We start from the raw sequence: 14,362 nt of genomic DNA, 5'->3' as shown, positions 1-14,362 counted from the left end.
AACTGACACTTGAGCTCTGCAGTTCAGGAGAATAATCCAATTCTTCAGGAAAAATATGAAGATGATTTCTATAAACACATGGATAAAAGAACTGACAACACGTGTTACCATTACTGACATACACAGTCTCTGACTTCAGACTTTCTATTGTTGGCACCTTATATGGAAATTCTAGAAAATCAGCTAAAAGTGATTTTATTTTAGTTGGTGTAATAATGTGGTTGTTTTGAGTTAAATTCAATAAAATCAAACTGCTGAGATATGAGAAAATGTACTTAAAACAAACATTTATTAACAGATAAATTAGCATTCACTTGGTCTGCCAAACCTGGTGGCTGTATTATCAAGATTACTGCATGATTCCGCACACGCCACCTAACCTCTGTAACACCTGCTCCACCTACGTGGAGATATGGAGCCCTGACAAACATTTCCAATATAATACCTGTAAGGACCATTAGGAGGAGGACTGGAACATTTTTGATGAGAAGTGTGTAGAGCAGAGAAAAGATTGGCAGCCAGATTAGGACTAACTATTGGAGAGGAATACAGCAGTGAAATTAGTTTGACATTTTGGACATAAGACTTAACAGCTCTTCCTGACAGAAGACGGTGATCTCCTAAATTATGATGATCATTAAAGGCCCTTTCAACACACTGCTTACTACTGAAAATCACTGGATATGTGATGTGCTCATCCTCGCGGTTTGTAGAGGATGAGCAGGATGTACTTTCACTTTGACAAATGTTTTTTGTCTGATTTGTTCATTGAGAAGTTAAAATGAGATTAAGGTGTTGTTCCTCTTCAATAATTCATTGACAAAACTTAATAATATATAATGCAGGCTACTCCCGAAGTCAGAGAGGTAAAAAACATAACTAAAACAAAATGTAATTGTTTCTTTCTTGTCCACATTCAGACTTGTCCAGAGTCATGTATGTTGATTCTCTATCCCACAAGCAAAACCACGACTGTTCAGATGAAGTTGGCGACAAGGGAAGTTCTACTGCCTCTCTTCATGTCCTCTTCATCACTTCTTTTTGCCCTGTGACAAGCTGAAAAGGTAGAAGATCACCAGGTTTGTTCTTGTTACTGGAGGTGCAAGGCTTTTGTGTACATGTACTTAACGAAGCATTTCTTGAAGTCAGCAATTTTACTTTAACAGCTCAGAGTGCACTGACTTATCCATTGCAGGTATGACACAGTTTACCATGAGCCACAAAACAACTTACCCAACTGCAGAAACTTGTACATTCATGTGGATGAAATGTTAGCCAACAGTATTACTGTATGCTAGAACTGGTAGCATTAAGAGAAAAACACACTCTGTGATCCAGTGTATAGTCCTTTAGTTCCAACTCTTTATCCTATCAATAGGCCAGGGGGGGTTTTACACATAGGGCCTCATGCGACAACCCATCATATGGACAGATTTGTTCTTAAGTGACCTGTGCAGGGGATTTAGGAGAATTTGAAGCATTCACCGATTTTTTGTACTTAGAATTTTCTCTTAGGAATGAACGAAATTACACAACGACTAACACCTGTCGTACAAGTTGCTTACAGATACAGAAGCACACTTGTTTGACCTGAAAATTATAACGTCTTCATCTGAATGTATTTGTTGATGTTTTTTGCATCTAACTTCATGTAACCTGAGGCTTTCCCCTTTTATGTCTCTCACAGTACGGCACTAATCTGATGACATGTCATTGACAGCTGTACTGTCAGAATTTTCTCATTGTGTAGAAAATACTCTAATCAACAACTCGGTCCTCTAATATAGCTACTGACATTACTACAGCAGGGATGTGAAGGTCTTCTTTTTAGTCAGTGGTCATATTTTTGTGAATGAAACATGCCCACAAACAGAGTGAAACAGAGAGTCTTATATGGCAATTTTAGGGTTGTCCATTGTGCTACTACTTAAGTCTCATGAACAGGCAACCTCCTCATGATCAGGTGGAGATGGCAACTCAGTCAGCTATGCATCTCAACTTAGTTACTTTGTCTTGAAATTGTTTACACTTCCAAACTGGATCATTACATCATTCTAACTTTACCAACAGCTACGTGCCCCACTACATGTTGCACTACTGCCTTTGGGGTAGTCAGATCACAGCCAAGTGTGCTTGACCACAACATACACTCCACTTGTCCATAGGAGCAAGCAAAGTAGGGCGAGACTGGTCTAATGATGCCAGTCAGAGTCTAAGGGAATGTTATGAATGCTACAAGCTACAGACATATCTGGGAAGACTGTAATCCCTTATAATCTGTGAAATGTTTTTCTAATGACAGGCCACGGTTTACAAAGGATGTACAATTGCTATCAACAGGAAGAAATCAGCATTTGCAAGTGGGAACAAAGATTCGATTATGATTGCACATTGGGACTGCAAAAGGTCTATTTGGCATGGGAAGAGGGAGTATTAGCGGAAAACCAAGGTTAAATTTCAGGACAACAGGCCGTCTAGAGCAGTCTGAAGCTCATCACTGGCTGCGGTACTATTACTACTGACGGGGCTACCAAGTAATTCGCCAGATTCGATGAGCACGAAATCCCCACTGAGCATGCTCAGGCTCTCTGGTCCTGTTACAGAGGAACCCCAACAACACATGTTCTCCCATGACTGTCGCTGTTGAGCAGGTTCCCCTGCAGGTAAGGCAACTTAGAACAAATGAGGCCGCTGGTACGGACAGTTTCCATCCCTGCACTTTGAAAATGTACCGTTCATCTACGTGATTGTTCCACCACATCTTTCCCTCTCAATTTCTCTACTATTAATACCAGTGATGTCCAAAACATCATGGAGTGTGCCAGTTACCGAGAAAAAAATCTGTCCTGGAGCTTAATAACTTACGACCCACTGGCCTGACGTTACGTTATGCAATGTTTTGAGAGAGTGAGTGTGTGCAAACCTACGTGTTTAAGAAGTCCCGATCTTGTAAGTTCAAGACCAAACTGTCAGCATTAAGGTACACCTTGTTCTGAGATGATGCCACCTGGAAGCAGACACAATAGCCATTATTGTCATTATCATCAAGGACTTTTAAATCTTGTGGGTTTTATTCAAGATGAGTTAAAGTGGAACAGACAGAAATTATGTCACAGGAGACAAACAATAGTACTGACCGTCTTAGCGATGTTCTGTGCTGCTCTTATTCGCCTCAGCTTCAGGTAACCTGGGTTCTTAGTCACTGCTTGGCCCAACTGACACACACACACACACACACACACACACACACACACACACACACACACACACGGTAAGTCAAGATATTGCCATGACGAGAAATATAGCGCAAGGTAGAAAATGACACTGATTCCAATTCACAGTATTCTTTACATATATAAAGTCCTCATAGTCAATAATTCAGTGCCCGACTCAAGTTTACATCAAATCAGAGACTGGTACAGCTGCTGTTTCACATTGGTTCATTTTTCAGTAGGATAAAACTTTTGCAGTGGAGCACTGCTGTTTTCTTTGTAACACTGAGAACCACATTAGTTGTCCAATCAGTCAGTCACCATTTTGGCAGCTTCAGCCTCTCCCTCAGCCTGGATGATCTTCTGTCTCTGATCCTGTTTGGCTTTCTCGACATAGAACTGGGCTCTCTGGGCCTCTTGATGGGCTAAACACACACACACACAAACACTATTACTGATAAAGTTCTTCTTAGTACAAACTTGGTGATTCTTCAAAAATTTCCATAGTTAAAAAAAAAAAAAAAAACATTTCAGAGGTAATAAATACTTCTACCAACCGACATTTAAGCTTTTTATTTAATATTCAATGAACATTGATTCTGTGAACATTGACTAATTGTTACAGCCAATTAAACAGCTTTGGTGAGAAGAGCCAAACAAGCAGCAGTCGACACGACGTATGACTCAATGAGCTGACTACTGTTTGCTTACTTTGCACTTGCAAAGTGGTTAAACATATGTGATTATCTGCTGACTCGATTAGACAGAAGCAAAAATTGGTGTCTCAATACCGAGGCCCCTTCCGATGTAAGGCTGATCTGAGAATTAAACAAGAACACTTAAATTTGAGTCTGCTCTGATAATCAAAAGCTTTCCTTTATATCCGATTAACATTTCTGATTGTTAATCGGAAGCTCAACAAATAATAGTCTGAGACTAATGGGGCGGTTGAGCAACGTAACAAACGGGCAGCAGAATGGCTCAAACTGAATAACAACATGTGTGTGGTATACTGAGCCTTACCAACTTGCTTGGCTTCCACAGCAGCTGTGTACTGGTTGCTGAAGCTCAGCTCTGTGATGGCTACATCGTCAAGAATGATGTTGAAGTCTTTGGCTCTCTCGAACAGCTCCCTGCGCACCAGCAGGGACACCTAGACAACAATATAGACCAACAATATTCAACACTGGGTTAACAATATTAATATCACATTGGTATGTACTGGACTCGGTGGCAAGTCTTGAGGCAGTGGGTTGTTATTTTATTTTTTGGATTGCATTCTGAGGTGTTTGGATGCCAAACACAGGCTAAAAAAACAGAACGTTTTAAACTTCACAATATTCGTAATTGTTGCATAAGTGCTATAACAGTTGATTATTACATTAATTGATTAGGTTTAGTTGATTGAGGTTGATTACATGAATTGATCAAGGGGAAAATTTACTATAAATGGGATTTAACAAATATCACAGGCCATCACCATCCCAGCAGAGTGTACAGAGATGTTAGGCTGTGGTGAAAACAGTACCTGTGCTCTCTGTGTGATGAGCTGCGAGGCATTAAACTTTGCCACTACAGACTTAAGGACTTCATTGACAATGGAGGGCAGGACTCTCTCATCGTAGTCCTTCCCCAGCTGTTGGTACATGACCGGCAGGTTGGATGCCATGGGCCTCGACAACACTCGCACCCCTATGTTCACCATCTGCAGATCTACACATACACACACACAGATGTTAGAAACCTGTGCTGAGAGATTATATAATTATACAGAAAGTCAAGTTATCTTTGTTATAATACACTGACTAAAAATTAAAATATGATACAATTCAATTCAATTACATTTTATTTATATAGCACCTAATCATAACAGAGGTTATCTCAGGGCACTTTTCATGCAGGTGTAAATGAATCTTGGCCAACCTCTGACTTGGTGCTCAACATCCCCATTCTTACTGAGCTGCAGTTTGTTAATTTTACAAAGTGTGCCCAAGGCATCTAATATGTTCATTACTGTACATCAGTGTGTCACATGTGCTTCACTGCATTGCTTTGGATGCTACCAACTACGATGTTCGTCTGTGGTCTGATTCTTTACGTATTAGTGCCCTCTTCTGGTGCAAACAACGTTTACAGTTAGGTCCATAAGTATTTGGACAGTGACAAACACAGGCTTTCGTAATTGTGCCTCTGTACACCACCTTGATGGATTTGAAATGAATCCATCAAGAAGTGATTGAAGTGTAGACTGCCACCACTTTTAATTAAAATAGTTTTAACAAAAATATCACATTAACTGTTTAGGAATTACAGCCATTTTTATACATAGTCCCTCATTTTCCAAGGCTCAAAATCAATTGGACAAACATGTGGATTATTTTTAATACTTGGGGTGAAAATCCTTTGCAGTCAATGACTGCCTGAAGACTGGAACCCATGGACTTCACCAAATGCTGAGCTTACTCCCGTGAGCTGCTGTCCAAGGCCTCAGTTTTATCTTCAGGAAGTGAAAAACAGGCTCAGTTGGGCTGAGGTCAGGTGACTCACTTGGCCATTCAAGAATATTCCATTTCTTTATCTTGAGAAGCTCTTGTGTTGCTTTCACAGTATGTTTTGGGTCATTATCCATCTGGACTTTGAAGCACCGTCCCATCAGTGTTGCAGCATTTGGCTGAATCTGAGCAGGTACTATAGAACTATACACTTCAGAGTTCATCCTGCTACTTCTATCAGCAGTCATATCATCAATAAACACCCAGTTCTATTGACAGCCATACATACCCATCACAAAGCACTGTCTCCAACATGTTTGACAGATGATGTGGTGGCTTTGGATCATGAGCTGTTCCTTTCCTTCTCAATTCTCTTCTCTTCCCATTATGCTGGTACAAGATAATCTTGGTTTCATGTGTCCAGAGAATCTTGTTCCAGAACGAGGCAGGGTATTTTAGAGGGTTTCTGGCAAAGTCTAATCTGGCTTTTCTGTTCTTGAGTTTTACCAGTGGTTTGCTACTTGTGGTAAACCCTTTGTATTTACAGACATGAAGGTCTCTCTTGATTGTAGACTTTGACAATGAATGGAAAGAATTCTGCAATCATCCACTTTAGTTGTCTTCTGTGGTCTTCCAGGCCTTTTGGTGTTGCTGAGCTCACCAGTACATTGCTTTTTTTAAGAATGTACCCAATTGTGGATTTGGCCGCTCCTAAAGTTTCTGTCATCTGCCTGATAGATTTGTTTTGTTTCAGCCTAATGATGGCCTCCTTCATTTGCATCAACACCTCTGTGGACCGAGTTCATATTAACAGCTACCAAATGTAAATTCAACACTTGGAATGAACTCCAGACCTTTTATCTGCTTCATTTGTCATGAAATAACAAGGGAACAGGCCACACCTGACCATGAAACTGACTGTCAGTCAATTATCAAATTACTTTTGAGCCTCTGAAAATGAGGGACCTCGTATAAAAATGACTGTAATTCCTAAACTGTTGTGATATTTTTGTTAAACCCCTTGAATTAAAGTCTACACTTCGCATTTTAATGGCTTCCTTTCAAATCCATTCTGGTGGTTTACAGAGGCAAAATTAAGAAAACTGTGTACCTGTCCAAATACGTATGTTCATCCAAAATTTCCTCACAAGTCTTTTTTATCAATATGGTCTCTTCATTATCTCTATTTAATTACACAGTGCACCACAACAAAATGCATTAAATTTATGAGTCAAACATGCTTCATATTCGTTTTCTCTGTGCCATGACAACTGAGGCTGCAGATAATGAGGTTATATTCTCAAAAATGTTTTTTTCAGACAAGACAGTTTAAAACTTGTCTTCTGATGGCACATTACTATTGTATTTTCTGAAATACAGCCTCTGAACGTTTCCTGAACGTTTCTTGTAGCCGTCTAGAAACTTCTTGCACCACCCCCCTGCTGGTAGTTTCTACCACTCTTCCACTGCTATGCATTCAAGCTCTTTTAACTTTGCAGGAGTCCTTTTTGCAATGGCAGATTTCATCTCTCTCCAAAGGTTTTCAGTGGGATTTAGGCCAGGAGTCATTGCTGGCCAGCTTAAAACAGTCCACCTTTTCCCTTTCAACCATTCGTTTGTGCTGTTGGATGTGTGCTTTGGGTCATTGTCCTGCTGAAAGACCAAAGACCTTCACCTCAAACCTAGTTTTCTGACACTGGATAACACATTTCACTCTAAAATGCCTTGGTATTCTACTGATTCCATCATTGTTTTGATACATTCAATGACTCCAGTACCAGAGGCAACAAAGCAGCCTGACAGCATGATAGAACCTCCACCATGTTTTACTATAAGTAGGTTGTTCTTTTTCTTATGGGCGTCATTTCGTCACCTATAAACAAACTGATGGACTGCATTGCCAGTGAGCTCTACTTTGGTTTCATCTGTCCACAGAACATTATCCCAGAAAGACTTGCCAGCGCAGAGTCATAAAGAGCAAAAATACAGATAGATAACAGAAACAGGAAATACCAGCACATAACTGAAGTGTCAGCCAAACCTGGTGAATCAGATTTGACTGAAAATTCTCAGTTACAGCCATTGTTAAATGCGTTAGAGGTTGCAATTGGCACCCAAATATTAACAATTCAGGCTGTTACACATTGTGGCGGAACTTCACAATACTGAATTTTTGCAGGATGTTGTAGGCTATATATCTGTTCAAAACATTTAAATTTGACTGCATACTACTAATGTTACTGAAGACAAGCTTTTTGACTTTCTGTGTGCGGTGTGTTTTTAGTACATATTGGACTCAATATATACTGCACTTCACATCTTCAAATGCTGTGGGTGGTGACAACATTGTGATCATATTCAAACAACACCTGTTGTGAGAGTCAACATGGCAGCGTTCTGTTGTTGAACCCAAACAATTCTGGAAAACTGAAAACAGCTAGGAGTATAAATCTCATTCTGATTTGATACCCTGTCATACTACAATGCTGAAAAACTAAGTCAAGTCTCTCACCTACGATCTAACAACCCTCACCAAAAAAAAAAACAACTTTGAAAGAGACTATCCTGGACTTACAAGTGTGATCTATTCGTGATAACCTAATATTGTCTGATCTCACAGAATCTCCTGATCACCCTTATGTTGACCCAGAGAAAACACTAAAGGACTTCATGATCAGACAGCCTAAGATCCAGGGGTTGCTATATTTTTAGTTGACTGCCACTTTGTTTTGATTGCTGCGATTATTTGGATTATGATTTTGTGCACATTATAATAAGTTGATCTTTTTCATTAAATAAATTATTTTACGTATTTTGGATCTCAGTGAATGTTTTCGGTAGTGCATCAGAAAACAAAAACCAGTCACAAAGTTTGTTTTCTGTAGTCTCTTCAAGCGGTAATCTCCATCTGTGTCAAGAGAAAGACCTCACTGCCTGGCTATGTTAATCCAACTTCCCAAACCATGTAGAAAACAAAAAAAAAAACCCTCTGTTATTATCCAATACAGTTAAATATGTGCCTTTACTCAATGGTCTACTTATGAAGTGTTTAAAGTTTATGTTACTGTATGTTTGCTATGCTCGCCCCACTATGTGTTTGCCCCCTCTCTCCGTCTGTTTGATACACCTGCAACTAACGATTATTTACATTATTATCTGCTAATTATTTCCTCAACTAAGTCCCAGAAAATAGTGAAAAGTTCCTTCATAATTTCCCAGCACCCAAGGAGAAGTCTTCAGATGTCTTATTTGGTCCGCCAACAGTCCAAAACACAAAAATTTTCTGTTTTCCATGTACGACAAAGACAAGCATCAAATCGACAAATCTGAGAAGGTGGAAACAGAAAATGTTTGGCAATTCTGCTTAAAAAAATGACAAACTCTTTGATTTTCAAAACAGTTACTGATTCATTTTCTGTTGATTGACTAATTGATTAATCAACTCATTGCTGCAGTTCTACTGTCAACCTGCACCCACCTCTCAAAACACTCGCAAACTGCTTCTCTCGATCTATTTATCTCTTGTCAACATATAAACCTCAAGTCAAACACAGTTACCACTGCAGTGGCAGGGTGGTGCACACACCCCAATACATGTGTAAAGCTAACTGCTAATACTCTTGCCTCCCTAAAATATGCCTGCTCTTAAGTTTGTTAGCTAGAGCATCTGTGGCACTGGCAGTCAGGCTAAAAAAGTCAAGGTCCAACACCATCTCATCCACATACAAGTCTATGTATATTTATTACAAGGAATACATTTATCTGTTTCTGGAAACACGAGGTTGAAATCTTTCCATATTTCACATGCCTTGTTCACAAACTAACTTCACAGTTGTAATTCTGGTCAGAAACAAAATACAGTTCACCCATCATTCAGTGGTAGCACTTAAAAGTGTCCTACTTTTCTGCCGCAGTATGGCTGTAGCTCCTCTGCTGGGTTGTCGCAGTAAACACGCATTATCCTCCAGCCTTGCTCTAACCGCATAAAATCAAACATGTTGTTCACTTTTCTACCACCAGGAGCAGTAAAGGTGCTCCCTCATCATTACTCTGTCTGGATGCAGTACAGAATCACAAAGCAATGTCAATGCTTGTGATTCGCCTTATTGTATTTCATATCACATAGGGGCTGTGCTGGATAAATAATCATAATCTGTCTTTTAGGGTTTCTGATATTTAGTCAAAGGTATTTAATGTATCTAAAATAGTGATATAAGACACTGAAATATTTGACATGATGTAAAGTTGAGAGGACAACTTCTGTGATCGTTCATTTTAAATGCTGATATATCACACAGCTGATGTCATTCCCTGCGCTTACGTTGACAGTGTTTCCATCATAAAATATAGACTTGTATTTGAGTATTTGAGCTGTGACCAAGCCTACTTCTGTGCATTACATACTCACTTCCAACAGAAACAGAAACAGAAAAAAAAAAAGATTAAAATATATTCTGAATTTGATTGTCGTCCGAATGAAATACAATGAAATCACCTTTTTTTTGCTTTCATAAATAAAATAAAGATTTCACAACTCTGAAAACAGGTTTTTAACAGCTTTAAGGCTTTAACTAGGATGTCTAACAAACTTTCACACAAAAAGTATTGCAAAAAACAAGAGAATCTGTCACTAAATGCTGACATTTAAGTTTCCCTTAACTGCTGAATCAGAAGCTAACTTCAGCGTTGTTTTTGTCTGTGATGTTTGCAGTTTTAGAGATCAAGCTACTATAGTTGTTGCTGTGATATAATTCTCAATGTGCTTCAAAAGAAAAGGGATTCAGGTTAGACCTATAGTCAGCAGTCGCTGTTGTCTTCCACTTACAGAGCCACAGATTTAACACGTAGAGTGGAACTTGTTAGATCCCCCATCTAACACACCAGCCTTACATTAGTCTAGTGTTAATTTTGTCAGCTATTTTTAGATTTAGTCTTCAAAAGAAAACCATGAAGATTTTACTCTAGTCTTAGTTGACAAAAACATGACATTTTCGTCTTTTTTAGTCATAAGTAGACTAGTTGACAGCATGTTGTGAACATTTTAGTCAAGTTTTTGGTCAAGATCATCCAACTGATTTTGGGCTAAAAGAAAAGTAAAATGAAAAATAAGTCACGTATGATTAAGAATGCAGCTTTAAAGAGAGGGCATTTGGTCTTTCAGTAGTACATTCAGACTTGAAAGAGGATAAAACAATGAAGACTGGAAAGACGCAACAACATTAACAAATCCATTGCAATGTAACTCTGTTAACATAAGGCAATTATTGCTATGATCTTAACTTTCTTTCTGATAAAACAACGCCTGAGTATCCAGAAAAAAAACCCTACATGTTGAAAAAGAAAGGGCTCAGGCAGCTAAGCAGGTTGGCTGCTGATCCCTGGATTGGCAGTTTGTCCCCAAAACCCAGGTTGCATCAGGTAGGGCATCTGGAGTAAAAACCTATGCCAATTCATGCAGATGGTGATCCACTGTGGCGACCCCTAACAGAAGCAGCCAAAAGACGACAACACCACATTCAAGAGGAACCCTGTACAACAGCCCTGGAATAAACCTTACCCTTTTAACAAAGTTTTGTCAGGACCATGCCAGAAAGAGGTTGATTTTATTTCCTAATTTTGTAGGTCTTGGCGGAAGTGATACTAGGCTGTTATTCTCATACAGTAATTGTTCATAATAGGTTGTACACTACCATTTAAATAAAATTGTGGAAAAAAAAAAAAAAAAAATCGGAATCTCTTTCTACACAAAGCAAGCTAATCACTAGAAAGCTAACTACTGCCCAACAGGCTTTATTCAAGCCCAAAACTTATCTTCTACATAATACTCTGTCCATTTTAATAATCCGCAGATGCTGCAAGCAGACTCGATTTAGCTGGAATTGACCCATCCAAAAACAGACCTAACAATCAAATGTATATGGCAATTAAGCTGTGCATGTTTTAGCATGGAGAGCACGTTTAACATTGCAAAATAAACAAACTTGCCCCTGAGCAAAAGGCTGGCCAATGTAGCTGGCTGGGCTACTGACTTTTAGTGAGGCTAAAACCCCATCTGCAAGCAATGTACAGTGGCAGCAATTAAATGTGTCACACCCTACACGCGTAACGGTGCACTATTAACACAGTTACAACGCATTTGTGCCGCAGCATAGCATGAGTTACAGTATTTGTTTATTTTTACTGACACCCTGTTGTTGTGATCATGTGCTTTACTGTTTTGTACTGTGTTTTATGTCATTGCTATTACTGCTTGATCCTAGCAGGTGTGTGTCGGTCCATCGGGTCTTTGAGCTATGGGTGACGGCAGCTCTTTTCTAAACTCAACTACTTCTACGTGCCAAGTCTATTTCTGTTGGGCTCGCATCTCTTGCTGAAGCCTGAAATTCACTTGTGAATGTACGCTCACCAAACACTTTATTAGGAACACCATACTCATACTGGGTAGTTCCTCCCTTTGCTCCCAAAACAGCCTCAGTTCTTCGTGGCCTGGATTCACAGCATGTTGGAAATATCCCTTTGAGATTCTGTTCCATGTTGACATGGTTGCATCACATCATTTCTGCAGATTTCTCAGCTGCGCTTCCTTGCTTCAAATCTCCTGTTCTATCATATCCCAGAGATGTTCTACTAGATTCATATCTGTTGACTGGGGGGACACACTGAAGTCCACTGAACTCATTGTCATGTTCCTGAAACCAGTTTGAGACGACTTTTGCTTTGTGACATGGAGCATTATCCTGCTGGAAGTAGCCGTTAGATGATGGTAAACTTTGGCCATGAAGGGAAGCACATGGTCAGCAACAATACTCAGACCGGCTGTGGCATTCAAACCATGATTGATTGGTACTAAGGGGCCCACAGTGTGCCAACACCGTTACACCACCAGCCTGGACTGTTGGCACAAGGCAGGTTGGGTTCATGGATTCATGTTTTTGACGCCAAATTCTGACCCCACCATCTGCTGCCTCAGCAGAAATCCAGAGTCTTCAGCCCAGGCTACATTTTCCCAGTCTTCAGCTGTCCAGTTTTGTCGAACCTGTGCCCACTGCAGCCTCAGATTTCTGTTCGTAGGTAACAAGAGAGGATTCCAGCGTGGTCTTCTGCTGTCATAGCCCATCCTCCTCAACGTCGTACGTTTTGTTCATTCTGAGATGCTTTTCTGCTCACCACAATTGTAAAGAGTGGTTATCTGAGTTACCGTAGCATTTCTGTCAGCTCCAACCAGTCTGGCCAGTCTCTTCTTATCTCTCTCATCAACATGAACTGCTGCTCACTTGATGTTTTTTGTTCTTTGCAAAAAAATTTTAAATTAATATAATTTATATTCAAATTATTTTTCAATGATGCATTTCATACACCATTGACCTTGCCTTTACACACAATTTTTCATGTGTGTAATTAGATACACAGATAAATGCATGAAAACCAGGGGAGGAGGGAAGCAGAAATCAAGAAGTGAACCAAGCTGTTTCTGCAGACAAACTTACTATTTTGACATATCATTGTTATTTACAAAAGACACACGATTGCCCAACCATACTCTGTGTCCCATAATCTGTTTTTAAAGTCAGGGAAATATGTCATCGTTTATTCACGATGACAAACCTACACTATTCATCAGCACAATCGGAGAAAAAGAACTGCGCAGTAACATATGTAGGCTTTTGTCTTGGAAATGTTACTATGGCTTCAGGGAAGATCTGGGAGGTAATTGGAGGAATTATTTCACGTTATCCAGATCTTAAACCTTAGTTTTAACATCCAGCTTTTCTCTGCTATGAGGTCATGATGCGCCATGACACACACTCACTTCTCAGTACATTTGTTGTCATTAACCTTATTTTTACTTATTGTTTATTTTGTCAGAGGACTTCATGATTGTAAAAAAAAGAGTTTTGATAGATGTCTCAGTCAGCAGGTCTTTACAAAAATGATCTGGCATACTTGTGTGTGTTCCTGAAACTGCTGAAACTGGAACACGACACAAACATTTATTTTATAATTATATTTCTTATATACACTATTTATAAGAAATGAATTAAATATTATGTAAAACACTTCAACTCCTTGCAGCATTCTGTATAACCTAAACTAGAGGTGAAATTAAGAAAAATTTCCATTAGAAAAAAAAAAGCCAACTTCTGCCCAGACAGAATTTATCAGGCATGTCAGAATCCCCTCTCATGTTCTTATACCCTGATTCTGTGTTGCTGCAAATCATTAGTTTTTAATCCTGACTGCATCAGACTAAAACCAAATATCACAATGACAAATTCAAAACCTCAACACTTTGTCAGTGAGAAATGTACACCTGTTTTTAATTTCATAACCGATTTAGGGATTCTCATCTTTAATGAGAGAGGCTGTTGAACTCAAAGTTCTGACAAGGGATGTGCTCCAGAATCTTTGATTCCAGAGTGGCATCATAAAATATTTAGACCCCTTCGCTTTATTTTGTTGTAGATTTAATTTTTAATGGTTAAACTGCCATTGTTGCCCATCAATCTACACTCAATAATCCATAATGACAACATGAAAACATGTTTTTAGAATTTTTTTCAAATTTATTAAAAATCAAAAACTGAAATCTCTTAAAAGTATTCAGACATTTAATTCAGAAATTTGTAGAAGCCCCTTTTTTCAGTAATTTCAGCTTCG

The 14,362-nt window shown here is 39.1% G+C and overlaps 1 protein-coding gene across 1 annotated transcript in view; it reads right to left on the bottom strand.

Moving 5' to 3' along the window:
- Positions 1–270: 270 nt before the first annotated feature.
- The window catches only part of phb2b (prohibitin 2b), a 30,366-nt gene continuing 16,274 nt past the window's right edge, over positions 271–14,362 (bottom strand). The window contains exons 5-10 of the mRNA XM_040128450.1: positions 4,741–4,925; positions 4,236–4,365; positions 3,534–3,637; positions 3,138–3,215; positions 2,928–3,007; positions 271–1,056 (exon numbers count right to left, since the gene is read on the bottom strand). Of these exons, the coding sequence (XP_039984384.1) occupies positions 1,032–1,056; positions 2,928–3,007; positions 3,138–3,215; positions 3,534–3,637; positions 4,236–4,365; positions 4,741–4,925 (602 nt within the window). The 3' untranslated portion in view covers positions 271–1,031. The remainder of the gene's footprint in view (positions 1,057–2,927; positions 3,008–3,137; positions 3,216–3,533; positions 3,638–4,235; positions 4,366–4,740; positions 4,926–14,362) is intronic.

The sequence above is a fragment of the Xiphias gladius genome, chromosome 6 (assembly GCF_016859285.1).
Source record: "Xiphias gladius isolate SHS-SW01 ecotype Sanya breed wild chromosome 6, ASM1685928v1, whole genome shotgun sequence".
Classification (NCBI taxonomy): Eukaryota; Metazoa; Chordata; class Actinopteri; order Istiophoriformes; family Xiphiidae; genus Xiphias; species Xiphias gladius.
This window is presented reverse-complemented; position numbering and strand designations above follow the sequence as displayed.